The sequence below is a fragment of the Schistocerca nitens genome, chromosome 11, assembly GCF_023898315.1.
Source record: "Schistocerca nitens isolate TAMUIC-IGC-003100 chromosome 11, iqSchNite1.1, whole genome shotgun sequence".
In the NCBI taxonomy this organism is placed as follows: Eukaryota; Metazoa; Arthropoda; class Insecta; order Orthoptera; family Acrididae; genus Schistocerca; species Schistocerca nitens.
The window spans coordinates 30,179,678-30,194,734 of record NC_064624.1 but is presented as its reverse complement, the minus strand read 5'-3'; the positions used below and the strand labels follow the sequence as shown (position 1 = coordinate 30,194,734).

The window sequence follows — 15,057 nt, the reverse complement described above, 5'->3', positions numbered from 1 at the left end:
TGAAATATTTCAGAGTTACCCATAACACTAGAGGACATATCATTTATATAAATAAGGAACAGGAGTGGCTCAACACTGGTCCCAGGGGCACCCCCCACCTGACCTGTACCCCAGTCAGACCCTATGTCACAGCCATTCTCAACATTGTGAATAATGTCCTTTTGATGTCTGTTGCTCATGCAAGAGGTGAACCAATTGTGAGCTACTCCCTGTATTCCATAATGGTCCAACTTCTGGAGCAATATTTTGTGAACAACAGAATAAAATGCCTTCGTTAAATCAAAAAATATGCCCAGCATTCAAAACCTTTTGTTTAACCCATCCAGTGCCTCAAAGAGAAAGGAGAATATAGCATTTTCAATTGTTAAACAACTTCTAAAGCTGAACTGTACATTTGATAGCAAATTGTGCAATATAAAATGATCAATTATCCTTACATACACAGCCTGTTTAATAACCTTAGCAAACACTAATAGCATATAAATAGATCTAATATTGTCTACATTATACCTTTCACCCTTTTTACAAAGAGGCTTTACTACTAAGTATTTTAATCGTTCAGGAAACTGACCATTCCTAAAGGAAAAATTACAAATATGGTTAAATACAGGGCTAGCATTTGCAGCACAGTACTTTAATATTCTGTTAGGCACTCCACCATGTCGATGAGAGTCCTTAGTCTTCAGTGATTTAATTATTGACTCAATCTCTCCCTTGTCTGTATCACAGAGATTTTCAGACATTAATCTCAGAAAGGCATTCGCCAAGGAAGTTATGTGATTCCCCGTAGAAACTAAATTTTTATGTAATTCACCTGCAGTGCTTCAAAAATTATTGTTAAATGCTGTACATATATCTGATTTGTCAATAACAGAAATATTTTTACTATGATCTGACTTTGTATCATCGACCTTGTGCTGCTGACCACACACTTCCTTCACAACTGACAATTTTATCTGTGAATCAGCTATCCTATTTGCATACCATATACTCTGTCTTCCTAATAACATTTTTAAGCACCTTAGAATATTGTTTGTAATGGGCTACTGTAGCTTGACTGTGAATACTTCTAACATTTTGATATAATTCCTTATCCCACTAGTCAACCACCCAGGCTGCCTATGACTGCTAGTACCCTGTTCAGAACGTTTTAATGGGAAGCAACTCTCAAAGAGCATGAGAAATGTGTTAAGAACAGCATTATATTTATCATCTATGTTATCGACACCATAAACATACTGCCATTTGTTCCTTGATAAGGTTTAAAAACTCTCTACTGCTATTGGATTAACTTTCCTACATAGTATGTAATTATATGTGACATTTGTTTGAGTACAAAAGCCTTTTAGTGTTAAAATTTGTGCATCATGGTCTGAAAGGCCATTCACACTTTTGTTAACAGAATGCCCATCTAGTAATGAAGAATGAATAAAAATATTGTCTATGGCTGTGCTATTGTTCCCCTGAAGCCTAGCTGGCAAAAAGGCAGTCTGCATAATATCATATGAATTTAGGAGATCTACCAACATCCTTTTACTTGCACCATCATATACAAAATTTATATTGAAGTCACCACACATAACTAATTTCTGGTACTTCCTGCAAAGTGAATCAAGAACCCTCTCTGGCTTGAGCAGAAATGCTCTCAAATCAGAGTTAGGGGACCTATAAACAACAACAATTAGAAGTTTAATTTCACTCAATTCAACTGCCCCTGCGCAACGTTCAAATATCTGGTCAGATCAGATTCCTTTACTTGGAAATATGTCCTCTGAAGGTGAGCCCTTAGTTAGTGGGACTTCCTTTAAGTAGGTATACCTATCAGCTGACTTCAGTCTAAAAAAAGGTGCAGCTCTCACACCAAATACTACATGAATTTTTCCACAAGTGATCCCACTGCCATCGACTACACTGTCACACTGGATAACATTGTAATCCTATCAAAGACAGAAAAAGACTTGAAAGTAAAATTGAACGGAACTGACACAGTCTTGAAAGGAGCTTATACAATGAGTATCTACAAAATCGAAAGAAGGGTAATGAAATGAAGTAAAATTAAATAATGAGATGCAGACAGAATTAGAGATATACAGTCATTAATTGCAGAAGATGAGTTTTGATGTTTGTATAGGAAACTGACTGATGATGGGCAAAATAGGAAGGCTATAAAATACAGACCTGCAATAGCATGAAAATACAGTTCCAAAAAAGTAACTTTTGTTAAGAGTGAATAAGCACTTATCTGTTAGGCAGTCTTTTCTGAAGTGTAGCCTTCTACAGATGTGAAACATGGAAGATAAGTAATAAAATGGATGATAATAGTGATCGATGATGAGAGATGAGAAGCACTTGAAATATGCTACTACAAAAGAAAGCTGAAGATTGCAATTTTAGATCAGATTACTAGTGATGACTGAATTAAATTTGGCACAACCTGACTACAAGAAGAAGTTGACAGGACTCATCAAAAGCAATGCGAAATTGTCAATTTAATAATGGCATAAGTGTAGGTGAGGGGCAAAATTTGTCAAGGGAGAAGACAACTTCACTAGAGTAATCCAATTAAAATGAATGTTAGTAGCAAATTATTGTTTACATCATGCACTACTGGTCAGCTGAAAGCTATGCTCACCAAGAGAAGTGAATAAACAACCTCTGTCTGTCAATATGTGTTACAGCCTTTTGAGGAATTGTATCTTGTGTACCTGTTTCATTGATAGTGTTCTAAGTAACTACAAGTCTCTGCAGTTCATAAGAGATATGTAGCTGCACTTACTGGAAAGAGAGCCCACTGGCCACAATGCAATCCATTTAGTAGCACCACAACAAATGTATTATCCATTCTACAAAGGTAATTACAGATATACTTAACAGAAAACTTTCAAATTGTTAGAGTGATCATTTGTGAAATATAAAATGGCCTACATCTTGCCAACCTTAACGCTTCTGGTCTTTTATCTGTGACGAAAATTAAATTAAGAAGCCCACAAGGAAAACCAAAAATCCTGAAGACATGATGTGCTATACAACACAGGCCATTGCTGCCATAAGGTCCCTTGAAATTCAGCATACAATGCTGTCAGTCCAGCAGTCTGAGCACTTGTTAAACAACTGTATTAATGAAAATATGAACTGTGCCAGAGTTACATGTTTGCTTACATTTGGTACAGTAGGACAAATGTTCTTCTGCTAATGGTGGGGAAATGGTTTGCAGTACTGTTATCTTGTGTACATTTAGATTAAGTTAAACACGTGTTGTCCCATTAAAAACCCCTTTGAACACACTTTCTAATGCAAGTGAATAAAACATGTAATTCCATTTCTTAAAGTCTGTGTAATAATTCAGCAGCTATAAACATTAAAAATTACTTAAGTCAGAAAATTCGCCACATTCTCTGCTATATCTCAGCTAACACCACAGCTCGCTAAATTTGCCCATACTGGGTAGACTTGGGGTTGGCTTCTCTTTGTCATCTCACCCTGCATACAAGCAAAGTTGAAATCTTATTTTTGAAGCACAATATATCCTTTATTTTGTCTGTATTCACTGTTTTTAGTGTTATGTTGAAAATTAAAATATGCCCATGAATTACATTACATTTATTGATATTGCACATCATATTTATTCACATTATTAAAAAAGATACCATTCACAGTAGTCCCATTAAATCTAGTTACATAAAGAAAAATGTAACTTGACAAACACTTTAAATTTCTCTTCTGAGACATTATGCAGACAATTCGTAAGAACTTCACTATAGTGTGAAAAGAAGTCACTGGAGTCTAAATTAGACCATGGGAGATAAACTACCTTCAGTGCCACCACACCAGACATTTGACAATGTACACATATCCTGCAAGGAAGTAAAACTGTTTTTCACTAAATTGTGGATTTGTATCCCTTCAGAAGTCTTATAATATCAGCATTAACAAAGTTCATTATCCCATGGCTGAAACAAGAACCCAGAGAAATGAACACAGACTTAGTAAATGGATCTGTGGCCAAAGTAGTGGTTAGTCTAATCTGAAGATGCAATCCAGAGTGTTCCAGTGTTTACTTCTCCCCGGTCTGAAGTACCAGGTGATCAAAAAGTCAGTATAAATTTGAAAACTTAATAAACCACAGAATAATGTAGATAGAGAGGTAAAAATTGACACACATGCATGGAATGACATGGGGTTTTATTAGAACCAAGAAAAAAAAAAGTATTGCTAGACGCGTGAAAGATCTCTTGCACGCGTCGTTTGGTGATGATTGTGTGCTCAGCCGCCACTTTTGTCATGCTTGGCCTCCCAGGTCCCCAGACCTCAGTCCATGCAATTATTGCCTTTGGGGTTACCTGAAGTCTCAAGTGCATCGTGATTGACTGACATCTCTAGGGATGCTGAAAGACAACATCCGATGCCAATGCCCCACCATAACTCCAGACATGCTGTTCACAACATTATTCCTAGACTACAGCTATTGTTGAGGAATGATGGTGGACATATTGACCATTTCCTGTAAAGAACATCATCTTTGCTTTGTCTTATTTTGTTATGCTAATTATTGCTATTCTGATCAGATGAAGTGCCATCTGTCGGACTTTTTTTGAACGTTTGTATTTTTTTGGTTCTAATAAAACCCTATGTCATTCCAAGCATGTGTGTCAATTTGTACCTCTCTATCTACATTATTCCTTGATTTATTCAGTTCTCAAATTTATACTGAATTTTTTATCACCCGGTATATCATTCATCATACTTCTCAAAATCTTATTGGTGGGATCAACATAAATTCTTCACCCCCTCCCCACAATAATGAAGCAATGTTCACTTTTAACTTGGAAAACAGGTAATCATTTTATCTGCCGACATCATATGTCATAATATTTTTGCTCAACACATCACTGCAAAAAGAACGGTTTGGGGAGTTCATTAATGTGGTGCATCAATTAAACTACATTTTCTGAAGTATGCGCATAGAAATTATAAAATGACCAAATATGGCAGTCTAGACTACCCCATTGGTTGAGCACTAAGAGTTACTGTTATATTTGTGGTCTAGAGGTTATCAACTTTATACTTTTATGTATTTAACTGTAGCCTTCAGTCCCTACAGTCAGAGGTTAAATATGTTTATAGTGTGGGCACCTCTGAGTATGTTTAGTTGAATTATTGTGTAACTCATTGAAGAACATACATAGTGAGGTGATAAAAGTCATGGGACAGTGATATTCACTTGCAAAGATGGTGGTATTATCACATACACAACACGTAAACTGAAGGTGCTTGGCAGAGTTGTCATTTGTTATCGGGTGATTCATGTGAAGAGGTTTCCATAGTGATTATGACCCCACAATGAGAATTAACAGATTTTGAATGCGGAATGGTAGTTGGAGCTAGATGCTTAGGACATTCCATTTTGGAAATCATTAGGGAATTACATATTCCAAGACATATGGTGTAAGGGGTGTGATGAAAACACCAAATTTCTTACATTATCTCTCACTATGCCCATTGACCTTCACTTAACAAATGAGAGCAGCAACGTTTGTGTACTGTTGGTGCTAGCAGTCAAACAACACTGCATGAAATAACCACATAAGTCAATGTGAGATGTACAGCAGACATATCTGTTACGACAGAGCAGCAAAATTTGGTGTTAATGGACCATGGCAGCAGACAACCAATGTGAGTGCCTTTGCCAACAGCATGACATTGCCTGCAGTGGCTCCCTGGGCTTGTGAGCAAATTGGTTGGACCCTAGGTGACTAGAAAACCGTAGCCTGGTCACCAGACCACAATTGTTCATGAGTGGTTTGATGAACATTATGGACAATCTAAGAAAATGACTCGTCCAAGGCATCGGAAGAGGCTTAAAAAGCCAAAGCTTATTCCCATGAAGGGAGGACCATTGGCGATGCCAAAGGGACAACACCACCTGACAGACAGCAATGCAGAGATCATCAGAGGGAATAGAGGTGCTCACGGGCTGAGGTAAGAAGACTGCAGCCTTGGCAGCAGCATCAGCGGCATCGTTTCCTGGCAGAACGACATGATCAGGGACCCACAGAAACATGACATTGGCTCCACAAAGAATGAGCAAATGACAGATTTACTCGACCTGCTGCACTAAGGGATGAGCGGTGTACAGTGCACAGAGACTTTGGAGGGTGCTGAGTGAGTCTGAACAGAGGATACAATCGGGAAGGCTGTGTCACCGGATGTACTCCACAGCCTGATACATGGTAAAAAGCTTGGCTGTAAATACTGAGGAGTGGGCTGGAAGCAGATATCAAAAGACACGGGTGCCAATAACGAATGCACACCTGACCCTACGGTCAGTCCATGTGCCATCACTATATACAAAGGTACTATTGCTAAGTTCCATGCGATGGTCTTGACAGAGGCGATAAAGTGAGGCTAGAATAGTGTCCTTAGGAAGTGAATTAAGGCCAAGGTTAACATGGGCCGCTTCACGAACCCAAGGTGGTGAAGGGTTCACACCCACGGGGAAAACTGAAGGTAGCATGAAGTTAAGCCACTGTAACAAGTGGCAAAAGCAGATGCTAGGAGGTAACAGGGAAGAGGGACAAGCCCCATACTAATGGTCTAAGGAGCCATCAAAGAAGGAGGCATGGGGAGGATGGCCACACATGGCAGACAAATGGCATGCATACCTGCTGAGGAGAAAGTCACAGCAGTAGGATAGTGGTAGTTCAGTATACGGACTATCAACTGGGCTGGTGTAAAATGCATCTGTGGCCAAATGGATGTCATGATGGTGGATAGTGTTGAGATGGCGTAAAAGGGATTGGTGAGCAGATGCATAAACAAAGCACCCATAGTTGTGTTTCGAATGGACAAGGGACCAGTACAAATGCAGGAGGGTGGTTTGATCGGCACCGCAGGAAGTACCATTGAGGACACGGAGGACACTGAGGGACTGTGTACAGCGGGCTGCCAGGTAAGAGACATGGGAGGACCAAGAGTGTTTCCTATCGATCATGAGACCCAGGAATTTCGTAGTGTCAACAAACAGAAGGGCAACAGGTCCAAGATGTAGAGATGGTGGGGAAAACCACTTGCACCACCAGAAATTCAAAAACAGACGGTTTTGTGATTAGGAAAGCGAAAGCCACTGTTGATGTTCCAGGAGTAAAGACAATCAAGACCTTGCTGAACACGCCACTCAGTGAGACAGGTCCATGGAGAACTGCGATAGATGGTACAATCATAGACAAAAAGGGAGCCGGAGACACCCAGTGGGAGACAGGCCACGATAGGGGTAATGACGATAGCAAAGAGGATGACGCTCAGGATGGAACCCTGAGGCACACCATTTTCCTGAATGGTATCTGACAAAGCACAACCCACACGCACCTTGAAAACTTGGTCTTGTAAAAATGCTCAAAGAAAACAGGGTAGGCATCGACGGAAGCCCCACGTGTAAAGAGTACGGAGGATAACAGTTCTCCAGCAGCTCTCGTCGGCCTTCTGTAAATCGAAGAACACTGCCACAGTCTGGGATTTCTGCAGAAAACCATTCATGACATGGGTGGACAAAGTAACAAGATGGTCAACTGCAAAATGCTGCGCTCTAAATCCACACTGTGCATTTGTGAGTAAATGGTGAGTTTGAGCCCCTACACCAGCCGGGCACGAATCATACATCACTTTGCAAATGCAGCTGGTAAGAGAGATGGGGTGGTAGCTGGAAGAAAGGTTTTTGTCCTTACTGGGCCTAGGTATGGGTATGACTGTGGCTTCATGCTACCATCCAGGAAATGTGCCCTCAGCCCAGATGCAGTTGTATGTGTTAAGCACAAAGTGCTTGCCGCAAGAGAGCAGTGCTGCAACATCTGAATGTGGATAGCATCTGGCCTTGGAATGGAGGATCTAGCTCCCTCATAGTGAAGGTGGCATTGTAGCACTCACTATTTGGAGAAGAGAAGGGTACCACATGAAGCACCTCCACTTGTTTCCTATGGATAAAGGCAGGGTGATAGTGGAAAGAGCTTGAAACTTATGCAAAATGGCGGCCCAAGGTGTTGGAGATAGCAACAGGATCCACGATGACATCAGCACCCACTGTCAGGCCGGAAATGGGGAAATGGATCTTGGTTCCAGAGAGCCATCAAAGGTTTGCCCACACAACAGAGGAAGGTGTGGAACTGGTAAAAGAACTAGTGAACGAAATTCAACTAGCTCTTTCGCTATACCAAAGAACTCGACAACACTTCACACGCATGTGTTTATAATGAATGCAGTTTTCCAGCATAGGTCGGTGGTTAAAAACACGGAGAGCACATCTCTATGCTTGAATTGCGTCACGGCATGCCTCAGTACACCAGAAGACTGGGACACGATGTGGTGAAGATGAAGTGCGAGGAATGGAACATTCTGCAGAAGTAAGGATAACGTTTGTGAAGTAGTCCACCTGGTCATCACAACTGAGGAAATCTTGTTCTGCGAAGGTCGCCAGGGAGGAGTAAAACTGCCAGTCAGCCTTAGTAAGCCGCCATTTAGGTATGCACGTGGATGGGGTAGGAGTCAGCAGACGGAGAGCACACGGGAAGTGGTCTCTCCAGTAGGTGTCAGAAAGAATGGACCACTCAAGATGAGGGGCACTCTAGGCAGTGCACAAGGATAGTTCCAAATGGGAATAGGGGTGCAAGGAGTCAGAAAGGAAAGTGGGTGCACCAGTGTTAAGGCAGAAGAGGTAGAATTGGTTAGGAATGTCAGCCAAGAGGGCTCCTCTCTGGCAGACCTTGGGAGAACCCCAGAGGGGATGATATGCATTGAAGTCACCAGAAAGTAAAAGGGGTTGCTGTGATGCTAGAAGCAGACATAAATCCTCTGTGGGACCGCAGGCCATGAATGTTCCATAGGAGGGCAGTCATGAGGAGGAAGAGAATGTCTGCGGAGGGACAGCCGGTGGAGAGTCGCTACTACAGGGCTCAGAAGCAGGAGGATCCTGCTCCAAGGGGTGTACACAAGCATCGGAGTGCTTGGGCGGGTGGTTGGTGGAGTCCAATGCCAAAAAACAAATGGTGGTGTGCACCGGCGAGACAAAGGCCAGCCGGGCTAAGTGACCACGTCAATCAGGATCTTCGAGTCGGTGAAGGGGCAGACCGTTTGTCTTTAGCGGACTTCTTTGAGCCCTTCTGCTTAAAGGAAGACTTGGGTGTTAGTTGGCTGGAGGGATGGACGAAGTCTTCCCGCGAGTACTCCTTCTGGCCTTCCTGCCTGCCAGTTGTGTAGTGGGTAGCTTCACCTCATGAGGCAAGAGTCTGATAGTTTGTTGCACAGCAGGACTGGGGTCAGTGATGCTGGGCAACTTCACAACCTCAGAGCCAAATTTGAGGTTGCATATCTGTGTAACCATGTCCTTCATGGAGGGAGGGGTAACAAGAACTGAACTATAAGTGCCTGACAGGTGAACACAGAGCTTGTGGCTAGCCAGCAAGCTACTGGGTAAGGCACTTTTTCCTTTACCTGAATCTCTTGAACAGCCTGCTCGTCGAGATACACAGAACAATCCAGGGAGGAGGCGGCATGGCCACCATTGCAGTTGATACAGCAGGGAGGAAGAGGTAGACATTCACTCTTATGTGCATCCCTGCCACAGGTTACACATATGGCTGGGTGTCGAAAAGATGTTCTAGTGTGATTGAACCAATGACACTGATAACAGCGCATCGGATTCAGAATGTATGGCTGGACTGTGATGATTTCAGCTGGCTTTAATCTTGGATGGCAGCACCACTCTATAATAGGTGAGGAAAAGAGTGTGGGTGGGCTCCAAAGAAGCATCGACCTTTTTCATGACATGATGAACGACAATGACGCCCTGATCAGAGAGGTAAGATTGTATTTCAGCCTTGGTCAGACCGTCAAGAGGCCCGGTGTAAACTACACCACAGGAGGAAATCAAAGTTCTATGTGCCGTGACATGAACAGGGTAGCCGTGGTGAAGTAAGGCAGCAAGAAGTAGTTGTGCTTGAGCATCAGAAGCCGTCTCCAAAAGCAAAGTGCCATTCCGTAAATGAGAGCAGGATTACAAAGGGCCAGCAATGGCATCAACACCTTCCTAAATAATAAACAGATTAACTGTGGTGAAGGACTGACCATCTTCAGCATGTGATACAACAAGGAACCGCTGTGCAGTGGGAAGGGTCTTCAAATCAGAACCCTAATAACATTTTCGTTTTGTTGACGTCGATGAAGAGGATGAGTGACTCATCACGAGGAAATCCCCCATGATTGCAGCATCTCCAATGGCGCGCTCCTACTGGGGGGCTCCTACACAAGGGGCCGCACCCGCCTTAGGTGATTGTTCACACCTCAGGTCACACCTCCCGAACACATGACAGAGGGACCAACGGGCAATCTGAGAAGGTTACCGCTCAGTCAGTCACCCCTCCCTGGGCCTGGCTTGTATCAGGGGGTACGTGTGAACCCTACCTGTCAACCCGGGGCTGGGAATTACGTGTTACCCAGTCACCTTTTACATGTTAGACATGTGGTCTAGCCTTCAGGAGCGCACAGGGAAGAAGAAGAAGAAGAAGAAGAAGAAGAAGAAGAAGAAGAAGAAGAAGTAGAGGTAGAAGTAGAAGAAGAAGAAAAGAGAGAATCCTCAAACACCGAAGCAGAGGAACGGGAGGTGAAAGGAAACAAGGAAAGGAAACAAAGAAAGGAAAAAGGAGCCACAAAGAAAGTCGAGACTGTTTGCAGGTCAGCAACAGAATGCAGAACATTCCCTATAATACCCCAGACATGTTCCCCAAGGGAGAGGAAAAAGAATAGCAAGAGGATAGACATGTAGCACAGAAGGTAAAAAGGGCTGCCAAAGGCTGGGGCTCTGTGGTAGCCAACTATGAACCTGCCAAAGAGTGGCTAGGCCCCGGGAGGGGGAACAGTTTGAGAGCCCCCACCAACAATTTTGTTTATTGAAGGTAAAGTTACTGTAATTGCCCTTATCCATAAAAGTAGAAACAATATTACTTCTTAATGAGTGAAAAATCCTATTGCAAGTGACTTAATTATATTTGTACTATTTGGAAAGTAAATGTTGAAATAGGACTAAGTCCACGTCCATTTCTGGTTTAATTTTGACTTTCATAACTTTTGGTGATCACATAATTCGTACATAATGAAGTAATTACTATTGAGAAGAAATAAGCTGTTAACTGTTTCTATGAGAACTTGCATATACTATTTATAACTGCTAGCATCACTGTACCACTTGTCTGATTATAGTAGAGTTCATTGCACTTCATTGGGAAAAGTAATAGTAGCTTTCCTTTATCACAACTCTATACAGATTATATAAAAGTAATGTACAACATTAGTATGCCTAATTAGGCTGGTGACCATTTTTATTTCATTTAAGCAAACTTGGTTTCTTAAAAAAATTTCCAAATTTCAATCTTTAGCTTTCTGGTTTCTTCTGTAGCACTGAATTCAGGTTCAATAAGACAAACCCATTAGGTAATTCAAGGTCAGTTTTACTGAAATCCTCCCAGAGGGTAACATTTACTGCATCATAATAACATATTTGGTAATACACATTGTATGTTAATATAATACGCGATGCAGTATAGTGTTGTACGTTTTCAGATGTTCTGCTGTGAAATGTTCATCTGAATTTGATAATAATAATAATGGACAATATGCCATACCACTCTGCTGTGGTGGATCACGCTCTAACAACGAGGAGGCGAAAATTGAATATTTTGCTCTATGTACAAAGAAACATTCTATCAGATAAAGTTGAACTTGGCATGAATAAATCATAGTTAACGGATCTTGCACTGTAGAAGCCAAAACCTCCACAATACAAAGTCAACAAACCAGTTAACACTAAAGAGCATAATGCAATCAAGGCTTCTTCCATATCATGCTCATTTGAATCCAGCTGAGTATATATGGGCCCAGGTGAGAGGTACTGTGGCAGGAGACACCAAGAAGCTTGGGCTCATTGAGGTTGAAATGCAGAAAAAAAGAGCCATTGCAAACTTTACCCCACAGGAATGATACTGAGTTGCCAGCCATTCAAAGAAGGTAATTGAAGAGACATGGATTTATGAAGGACCAGATGGAACAGAGAGTCAGTTCAGTCAGCTCCAGTGCCAGTTTCAGTTCTGAGGGAGAAAGCGATGATTCTTCCTTTGGCATCACTTAACTTACACTGTAAATGTGAGTACATATGAAAAATTCATTGATGTAACTGCTTCATTTAGTATTTTATTTCTTTATGGCCAAAGAACGTTTGCTTGGCAGCTGACTATAGGTCATAACCTAAGATGGGCATTGTGTTGTTGCTACCCCTTGGAAACTATGCTTCCCTGCACTCTTTCTTCACCAAATTTCCAAAAGTTGCAACTTCTTTTAAACACAATATAGTAGTTTACTGCCTCTGTATTTCTGTTTTGCACTGTTCATCTGATTATAGCTTAGACCTGTTAATGATACCATGTGTGTGACATGAGGCTAAACTGTATAATTCAAAATTTATATGATAATCACTATTTCCCCAGTTCACTGTGACTAGTCTGTGTACATATTAGCACATTTAATAATTTTCCCTCTGTGTAAATCTTTTACCACAAACTCACAAATACAGAGACTCACTCACAAGGTAAGAGCCCAATGAATTTGCTTACAACACATTAATCGAAGATACTGAAATGCATAGTCTTCTTCAAACGATGTGAAACTTCTGATAGGAATATCAAAACTCTAGAAAAAGATAGATTGCTACTAATGTAAAGATAACATTTTACGTTGCCAACAGGCAAAATTAAAAGAGATTTACATTTAAGCTTTTGGCCTCAGCCTTTATCAGAAAAAGAACTCCTTTCCAATACATATAAAATTGAATTAAAAGTCGAATAGTACATTGCTCTAACACAACAGTTTAAGGCTCAAAGTTTTCGAGAAGTTTGATATACTGTGCATACATAAAGTTTTGTATGCTAGTTACAAAATACAATAAGGACCACTGATTTGAGGATATCAAGAAGAAGCTAATTAATAAAGATTATAGTCAATAATGTGGTGCAGTTTAGTTGTAATCACTGTCATAGACACAGTACAGATATCTGACAGCCTCACAGGCATGGAATATGCCAGACTGGTGTCTACCACTGATGGTTTAGCTGAAATTATCTTCCGAGCACCCTGAACATTACAAAAATTCCAAATTGTTTCTTGGATTGAGCCCTTTTCTGACAACAATTATTTTGCTTGATGTTCAGATTCACAACTTCAGAGCCATCATATTATCGTCTTCAATTAGTGAATCTCACTAAAGTGTCTAAGGCTTCCATATTGTCAATCCCAGAGATGTTAGCTGCAGACATTTTGCCATAATCACTGTCAACTTCTGGTGCCTCCTGTGACTTCAAAACACTTTTATAATATCAAATCATCCACTCTCCTTCGGTAACTGAATTTCTACCTATGTCAATCCATTTTAATTTCACCTGAAAAAGCACTCACTTCATTGGTAGACACAGAATTTATCATTTGTACAATTTCAGAGCGATCAACTGTAAACTACTCGTCATTTAAATTGCTTTCCATCTCTGTTTCTTCAATCATTTTAGACCATAGTTCACTCATAATACTGTTTTGGTTCTCACTTTTTTCCAGTCTGCTTATGATGACCAATTTTTTTGTGGCTTGTCAACATCACGTTTCTGTTTTGCAGCTTTAGGTGCACTTTTGCTCTGTTTGGAAATTTTTCACTGTACATACAAACATTTTACTGTGATGTAGTCTAACTGACAGTCATACAAGTAGCTGAATATTAACACAGCACAATGACTTCATTAAATAATTAAAATACCACAGCACTGATGCAAACATAAGTACTGTAAACTTAGGTTTAGTGAATGAAGAATCACTGATACTGACAAAGCCAGTAATGCAACTGGCTTATCTTGGCAAGACTATAATCACACAGTTAGGCAGACAATTGTTGCTGAAAAGGTGTCACGCCATGGCAAAATACCTTACGCATGTTGGACTATTGGGTCTGCTGGATTATAGAGTGCTGAATTATCATGATCTTACTGTAACTGATATCAACCTGTGACAGTGAAAATATGATTACATATATTGTTACAGCTCTGCTGAAATTCTACTCATAACAGTCAGCAAATTACTGACAATAACTGAAGTGGAATAATACAGTACTGCAAAACTTCTAAAGGGTATAAACGATGCTAATTTCACTGTAATGCATTCTTTGTATTCCACAGTTACCAAATGACATATTTTTATTTCATATGCAATCCATCTGTAAAATGTGAATACTTACAAAAGTCTCAATTTCTTCTGCTCCTAAATTTAGTACTGAATCCTCCTTAATATGATCAGTGGACCCCGAGGCTATAAATGGGTCTTCCAGATACTGGCAAAAGAAAACAAAACCTCTCATTATGTATATACAACATAGCTCTCAATATTTCATTATGAAGATCTTCATACTTTTCAGTGACTCATCTCTTATTCAAAGAGTAATTTAATAAAGCTAATTTTCTGATCAGACATTTTAGTATCATACACTGTTGAGCAGACTCATCAAACCGTCTGTTTTGTAGTGTGTTGATCCATATCTGCAACACACTACAGCAGCATTTCTGGATAGCAGAGATTTGACAATTTCTTGGTAGGTTTCTGCAGGTATATGGCACTAGATTTGCTAGAATTTAGCTCATGCAAATCCCTTGAATTACTGGCTGTTGGTTTGTGGGTTCAGATTGGCATGTGCTCCACAGATGCACATCAGTTGGATTTGATGGGCAAGTCATGAATGTGCATTCACTGTAATACTCTTCAAATCACTGTGGCATGATTCTGGCCTGGTGAAATTGACAATTACCCAGCTGGAAATATGTGATTGCCATTAGGAAAAACAAAGCATCAAGGGAACCATGCTCACACAATTCACAGTAATCATAATGTATTTGGTTACTACTAGAGGTTCAATGGTACCCAAGGCAAATGTTTCCTTTAGTATAATCATACCCCAACAGCCCTGCGTACACAGCACTGCGCATTCAC

General features: G+C 40.7%; 1 protein-coding gene across 10 annotated transcripts in view; it reads right to left on the bottom strand.

The window, feature by feature from the left end:
• Positions 1–15,057, bottom strand: part of LOC126213128 (zinc finger protein 492-like) — an 84,335-nt gene that overhangs the window by 53,865 nt on the left and 15,413 nt on the right. For 8 of the 10 annotated variants that reach the window (XM_049940735.1, XM_049940739.1, XM_049940744.1 and 5 more), the window contains one exon: positions 14,312–14,404. The exons of the other annotated variants lie outside the window; for them this stretch is intronic. In XM_049940735.1, the coding sequence (XP_049796692.1) occupies positions 14,312–14,404 (93 nt within the window). The remainder of the gene's footprint in view (positions 1–14,311; positions 14,405–15,057) is intronic. 10 annotated transcript variants of the gene reach the window in all.